Source organism: Austrofundulus limnaeus, unplaced genomic scaffold, assembly GCF_001266775.1.
Source record: "Austrofundulus limnaeus strain Quisiro unplaced genomic scaffold, Austrofundulus_limnaeus-1.0 Scaffold44, whole genome shotgun sequence".
NCBI classification, from domain to species: domain Eukaryota; kingdom Metazoa; phylum Chordata; class Actinopteri; order Cyprinodontiformes; family Rivulidae; genus Austrofundulus; species Austrofundulus limnaeus.
This window is the reverse complement of record NW_013952446.1, coordinates 2092787-2100578: the sequence shown is the minus strand read 5'-3', so window position 1 is coordinate 2100578 and position 7792 is coordinate 2092787. Positions and strand designations below refer to the sequence as shown.

General features: G+C 38.1%; 1 protein-coding gene across 1 annotated transcript in view; it reads left to right on the top strand.

Moving 5' to 3' along the window:
- Window positions 1-5813: 5813 nt before the first annotated feature.
- The window catches only part of si:dkey-27h10.2 (protein P54), a gene marked incomplete at its 5' end in the record, with an annotated part of 17017 nt that continues 15038 nt past the window's right edge, over window positions 5814-7792 (top strand). Inside the window, 3 exon segments of the mRNA XM_014007815.1 lie at window positions 5814-5837; window positions 5977-6056; window positions 6741-6837. Of these exon segments, the coding sequence (XP_013863269.1) occupies window positions 5997-6056; window positions 6741-6837 (157 nt within the window).

The window sequence follows — 7792 nt, the reverse complement described above, 5'->3', positions numbered from 1 at the left end:
TAGTTTATAAACTATGACATTTATAAATGTATGAATCATATGGTGAAAAACTGACTGAAAAATAAATATTTTCTTTTTTTCTTTTAAAAGGCTAAATAAAACAAGAATATTGGTGGTAATTTTTGACTGTGTAACTTTACAACCGGCGTGCCATGCTTTCGGCCACATGTACCGCACATCTTGTACCTAATGTCCAAACAGAGCATGAACATTAAGCATGATTTAGAGCTGATTGTTGCACTATGTGTAATGTGCATTACGGTAAAGGACAATGAGGTAATAGCCTCCAGTTTTCATTTTGTGCCCCACACACAGTTCCCAGCTCCTACTTTCTTTTTTTAAACACATGCTTACATGTACTTACACACACAGATAGTCTGTATTTGCTCAGGAATTACTGGAACAGGCCACACAGGAAACAGAAGGACATCCACCCTCGCTGCCTCCAGGTCTCATAGTTCCGCTGATTGACCCCGATGGAGACCAAAGGCTCCCAATCACCGAGACAGCCTGCATGTGAGTACAGTATGTGTGTGGGCGCCGATGTGCATGCGTGTGGACATGCTTGTGCGTATGTCACCACCTGACCACACACACAGTTTGGATAGAGCATTATCATTTGCACATTAAACCCATGTAAATACTCCAGAACTTCTGGGGCCAGAATCTGTCTCAGGCCTGTCTGCACCTTCCCTCTGTCTTTTTTTTTCTTTAATCCCACACAAGAAGGCCAACATCAGTGGTTTATCAAGTGTGTGTATAGGTGTGTGCGTGTGTGTAGGGGGGAGGTGGTGTTTGGAGACAAAAGTCAGTATCTAAGAGATTAGCTTCAGTCTTTCATCAGTCCTGAACCACAAACTGTCAGGCTACTCAGCTACTTTCATTATCAATCAGTCTGCTCTTATTTTAAATTTAAGTGTTCGTTGTTTAATCTATAATAAAGTCAACACAATTTAAAAGTTATCAGGCTGTAGTTATATGCAGATAGAGATTACAGACTGCCATTGGAGGAAGTTGGGGAATCGAAAAGAGTTATTATTTCTGTTAACTTTTGTTTTCTGAAATCTATCTTTATGTCATTAGCTAAGTCAGAATCTTAATCAGAATCTATGGGTTTTTGTATTTTATTAGTAGTTTTTTTGTTTGTTATTGTGCTTATTTACTGTTATTTTTCTATGTCACTGTTTGTTACTGCTCCTGCTCACACCCGTTCCTGATTTCATTGGTTTCACCTGTCACCACTTGCTTCATCACTCGCAGACTGACATTGTGCTTCATGCCATGTTCAGTTCTCTTCCACACCATAAGGTTTGAAATTTTGTTTTTTGCTGCCCTGTCATCAAAAAGATACAAAAAGCTGCTTTGTTTTGTAGTTCTTGATGGTTATTAAATATTTTACCTTTTAAACTCCTCATGTTGGTCTTTAATCTGGGTTCGATCTCTCAACAAACCGTGACAATTTTGATACTTTTTAACCTTTTCAGCCTTTAGACTTAAAAATTTCTGACACAATTTATCATTGTTATAGTTGTCTACCTACTAAGATGCTGCAAGAACAATTATCCATCCATCCATCCATCCAGCCATCCATCCATCCATCCCAATACTGCTCTCAGTACCACCTTACAGAGGAAGCTTTTTCAAATACTTCATTCTGGGGTAAACAAATCCAAATAAAAAAAATATGAAAGGACTAAATGTTATACTAAAAAAATAATTCACTGCAGTTCTACTGTGTTCTTCCAAGTATTTCTGCTGACTAAAACCTGGAAAGTTTCTGTTGATGCCTCTGCACTGCATGTTCTTTTTATAGGATGTTGCACTTCTCTTGGCATTTACTCTTATCGTTAGCAGAAAGCAACATGTTCCCTTTTCTGTTCCACGCATGTCTTGTAGCAATTTATACCAGGGACTCTGATGTTTCACCTCCCCGTCAAACGCGTTAGCAGCGCCAATACTGTAAGTGGCTGCGAGCACACTGACATCAGCTGAGTGATAAACCCACTCCACAGTGTGTGGGTGGTATGGGCTGTGTGTTCTGGGTGGTCATATTTGGGAAATGTGAAGTCCAATAAAGAAGCATTATTTGGAGGGCATTTTCATTCGGCCTGCACCAGATGTACACAAGCCTGAGGTAAACAGTCCTTGCAACACTTGGGGGATTTTTTTCCTCTTCTTCTTTTTTTCTGGCATTGTTTCTGTATTTCCTTTACCCAACGAGTTGGAAGTTTAATAAATTTACTTTGAAAACTTTTCATGAGCTGGTCAAGCTTGTGCCAAAAAAAAAACCTTTCTGACACAGACTTGTTGAAGAGCACATACATTCTGCCTGTGTCACCGCGTGTAAGCAGCTGAAGGATCACAGAGACCTTCAGAGGGAGCTGACCGACAGAGCGCACTGAGGATAAAAGAAAAGAGCGAATTAGTGCTCTGACTTCTTGACCTTGCAGTACAAGATGTCTTCTAAGTTCAAACCCCAGAGATTACAAGCTGAGCTGGTATTCAAAGTGGGTCTACACACCCCTGCAACCCTTCCCTTGCACATCACTGCACACTGTTAGTAGTGTGTAAATGTCATCAGTGTATGAGTATATTTTACATTAGCGTGTGTACATGTGTATTAGTGAGCGTCTTTATGTGTAAGGGTTTAGTAGTGTTGGTGGGCAGGGTCAGGGGTTGCTTGGTGGGGTTCTGGAGCCAACCAGAAAGCCAGCATTTTTCTTTATTGTTCAGGTTGGAGGAGCTGAAGGGGGCCAACGATTATTGATGCTGAAAGTATTGCCTTCTTACAGCAGGGGGTTAGCAATAAGCTTATGTTGGTGTGTGTGTAGAGTAGAACCTCATTCCAAGAGGAACCCACAAGGGGTGGGAAAGGGAAAGTAATTAGAGATGATATGGGACCAAAGGGAGGAAATTGATTAAAGAAAATGGGTAACCAGGAAGTACGCAGGGATCTTTGTTTGCTCTTCAATTATGCTGAAATGTCTCAGTAGTCTTTCAGTTTGAGCTGCATATGGTGGAGCTGGAGAGAGTGCAAAGCATGGGGAGCGCTTTGTTGGAGGAACTAGGGTTAAAGAGTTGACAGTGATGGATAGATGGACTTGTAACAGTCTGTCTTGAGGCCTTGTGTGATGGCCTCCTTATCTCAGTATCTTTACTTTATTCATCAAAGAAAAACTCATCAGACATCAGGTTGTCTAGAATATCTCTATCCTTATCATCCTGAAATGTTCCCAATGTAGCACACCTGTAAGAGGTTTACATTTTTAAACAACCACAACCCTTATTTAAGTGTTTGGGTTCATTGATAAATCAATCTCTGTGTTTATGCTTTGACATGTCTATTTCAACATTAAAACAAATGCATTTGTATTCATGTGGGGCACAGTGGTTCACTGGTTAAAAACCACTAAAAACCCAGCAGGAGCCAGCAATTAGATGGTTTATCAACAATTTATTTGAACAAGAAGAATTTTTCACTTGGAATTCGATGCAGTTTTTGTCCTTCTGTCCCTGAGTGATAACCATATCAAATTTCAAAATACGTTTTTCAAAAAAGCATGCTTGGTAATGACTGATTGTGATTTGACTCAAAGTCTTTGTTGTGTTTTTGGTGTCATCTTTTGAATGAAAGTTTTATCGTTACTCATGTTGCCAATCTGCACATCTCACAACATCTTGGCCTTCCCAGAAAAGGACCTTTTAGGATCCACCTGCACTTGGCATGCAACAAGTTCTTATCACTCTTAAAGATTTATGCTTTGGTACTGGTGCACATCAATAGACAATGTTGGAATGTAGATACCGATTTCTCCATTAGTTCACTTTCTTCGCAATGGGAATGTTATTCAGAAGTTCCGTGGACATGAAATCATTCTGAAGTTTCACATCATAACAAGCATTTTTTATTTCTAGGACCCAAATGCAGACACACATGAGGCAGCAGAATAGAAAAGCCAAAACCAAACTTTTCTGAACTAAATTTAAGCTCAAGAAATCTAACGACAAACCCATAAAAATTTACTTGCAATCTGCTCTTCTGTACCGTACCCCTGCCCTATAGGCAGGACTCTTTCAGAATGCAGTATTCAGTTATGTGCCCACCTTATCATGATCACAATCAAAGCCTACAGGCCCCTTCTCTTGAACCATGTCAAAACTTGTCAGGAACATAAGACCAGAGTGATCAGTACGACTTCAAAATTTTAACAACCAATTTACACCAGTTCAGACAAGTCATGGATCCACTCCCAATACTGTCCCTGCACTTCTCCTCAAAACCATTGAGGACACATAATTACATCATTGTTTAAGTCCACTGCCTTCCTACAAGCACCCAAATGCCTCACCAAGATCTTACATGTTTTGGCATTTTTTGTGCCATGGTGGTGATATCATGTGTCAGAAAACTGACAGTGAAAAGAAGCGAATACATTGAAAGAGGCTAATAATGAATGGAAACTGGAGAATNGCTTTAAAGCCTGAATTTTGCCTGAAACTCTCAGACTGAAGAAGTCTCTTGGAGGAGAGACGAAACGTTTCATTAGAGAAGAACCCGTCCAGAAGACCTACACGTTTTTTTTCTTTTTGTTTTGTAGCTCAAAACCATATAAAGCTCTGAGCAACAACTTATTTAGGAGTTAATAGTGATGCAAACGTTCAATTTATGCAATAGGATACTGAGAATGTAACAGTTCAATGTAACTTGGTGAAAATAATCAGAAGACTTCATGGCCTCAGTGACTGTACTGGATTTTAACTATTTCATGACATGTTTGACGGGGCAGACATTTGACAACAGAAGAGGAAAGAAAAGGATCAAATAAACTTAAAGACTTCGTTGAAGAACACAAGCCACACGCGTTTGAGACGGAGATCATCTCATGTTGAGACACGAAGTTGCAGCAAGTTTTGGTCAAAACTTTAAACTAAACTATTAAACGCTATCTCACGACAATATGTCACACTCAGAGGGGAACAACGATCAGTGAGGTGAGGCTGAGAAACTATCAGGACAAGATATGATCAGAGGAGTGGCTGCAGTGAAACGGGGTTTAGATGATGTTAGAATGAATTGGTGACTGAGGGAGATGTGGTTAGTGGCATAGAGGAACTCACAAAGACTAATCAAATAAAAACAAAAGTTCAGCTGAAAAAAGCTCAAATTTGCTGAAAAAAAAACTAAAAGGTAGCATAGATTGCAAAAAACAGCTGAAAAAACTTCAAAAGCTAAAATTAACAGAAAGAAGCTGTTAGAAACAAAAAGATTTAACTGAAAGGAGAAGAAAGGTAGCTGAAAAAAGAGAAAAAGCTCAAATTAGCTGTAGAGAACCAAAATTAGCACAAAGAAATAAAATAAAGAAACTACTAGAATAAAATGTGAATAGTACAGTAAAGATACACTGTATAAGCATTATTATATTTTCAGGATGTTAAAGCTTCATTTATTATTATTGAGAACAAAAATGTCAGAAAAAGCTTGAAGTCTCAATAAGTATAAATTGCTGAAATACCAAAAGTCATAGCTGGAATATCATGAAGGAGCTGAATATTTTGATATATAAATGGCTGAAAAATGTATGAAAAATAATTCATCTACAGCTCAGTAATGTGAATGCTTCATAATATTCACACAATAAGCTGTAGATACATTCAATTACTGTGCTCCAGAAATTATAATAAAATATGTCTAGTGGTTCATGAAATATTTTGCTAACACAAACAGGTTTGACTCTAATGTCTTTAAAAGAGATCTTGTGCAATAAGTGACACTCGGCTGAGTTATAAACCTTTTTGTGTTTCTTAAGCAGCTGCATCTGCATCAGCAGACCACATCGGTGAGTTTTTCTGTTTTTCTAGATGATGTGTTTTTGAAATTGTCTTTGTTTTGAAAAGCTTTGATTTGAAAAATATTTCCATAACTGATTTGTGGCTCTTTGTTTTTTTTTTTTTTTTTTTTTTTTTTTTGCTCTTCAGTAATCATCGTTCTGGGCTTAATGGTCCTTGTAGTGATTGCAGCTGGGGCAGTTTGTTTCTTTACACGAAGAAGAGTGAGGGTGAGTAGTTCCATAACCTAAGAAATAGCTGGACATGTTGGATCATCTTATATTAAGAAATGACAGAGATTCAGCTATTTTGGTTAAAACGTGAAAATATCATGATGCAAAATCTTCTAGTTTATATTTTATAGTTATGTGCAGACAAGAAGCAGTTGGCTGTGGTGAATTTCTGAAGTCCAATCCCTTTTGAATTGAGATGATTTAAAATATAGATGCACTGCCACTAATTACCGTGAGATTCATTGAAATCAGTCCATTGGTTCTAAAGACATTCTGCTAACAATGTTAACTTTAGCAGTTTATGCCAAGGTGCAAAACAAAAATGTGCTCTATGTGTGGAGGATACTGCTCAGTAACCTAGTATACTGTGATATTAGCTTAGTTATAGCTATTTTGTGTTGTGGCAGTCATCTTAAATTGGGCTGACTCCAAAGGAATTTCAGTTGTAAACAATACATTTCTGAATGTTTAATTTCAATTCATTTAGTGTTTCATGAAATAGCTTGCACAAAAGACAAAATGACAGGTTAACAGCAAAGTTTTAAACAAATCCCGTGTGATCGGCTAGCTCTTTAAGCTGAGGTTCAGTCTCAATTACTATCACATCAAAATTGCGTTCAGTATCTGTAAATCAGAGTTATAGCCATTTTTGTGTTTGTTCTGAATGCTTTGTCCCCACAGAGATACTCAGTTGACCTCACCCACAGAGCAGATGAAGCCAACATCCCTCTCAGTGCATTAGAACCTGAATTACCTGCTGAAGCTCTGCCTCCGAACGGTCTGATTAACATCTATGCTGATATATATATATATATATATATATACTCAAGAATGTCAGAAGACAACATAAAACTCCCCAAGAGACTTAACCATGACAGTAGATGGCACCAGAAATCCACTTCAGTTTCTTAAAGGTGTGATTTCCAGGCACATAGTTCAATTCCATATCAGAATCAAATATTACTATGTTCAGTAGTTGTGGGAAATCTGTATAAATTAAAAATAAGTTTGACTTTGCATCTAAATGCATTGAAATTGACCTCTCTTTAAGAATCTCTTACTGTTCCTGACACTCCCACTTCAGCACATCTTCAAAACAATGCTCCGGGGGAGGGGTTCTCTGTAGGGCGGGAGCTCGTCTGCAGACTGAGCTCCAGGGAGGTGTTTTGTTCAAATAGGCGGCGCTTTGTAACAACAAGTGTTTAGGCATCTCCACTTGGCTACCACAGGATATTCAAGGATTTCTCAAACATGCATGAATCAAAGCAACACTCTGGGCATGTTTTTTGATGAGGGAAGAACATTATAACACAATATAAAGCTCAAAACTGTCAAAATTATATAACATGACTTCCTGTGACTGTTGTTTCACCTCCATGCACTGATGAACTTTAACCTTTAACTGGTGTTGTTGTTTGTTTTAATGCTTTAGCTTTGTTTAAAAAAAGAGCTGCTAGTACGTAAAATACAATTTGTTTTGAAATAAAAAAATAACTTAATTAAAAATTAGACGCACACTCCAGAAGTGGAAAACAAGAAAGATATTGTCTTGGTCTTTTAACCTTTTTTACTCAGTCAGACACTGTTATTTTTCTGTTAACCTTTTGGCAAACGAGTATGCAGTGTGAATAGTTTTACAAGGCCAGGGAAAAATAACTGCGAAGGAAGCTGGTTTTGTCCGCGTGTGTGTGTGTGTGTGTGTGTGTGTGTGTGTGTGTGTGTGTGTGTGTGTG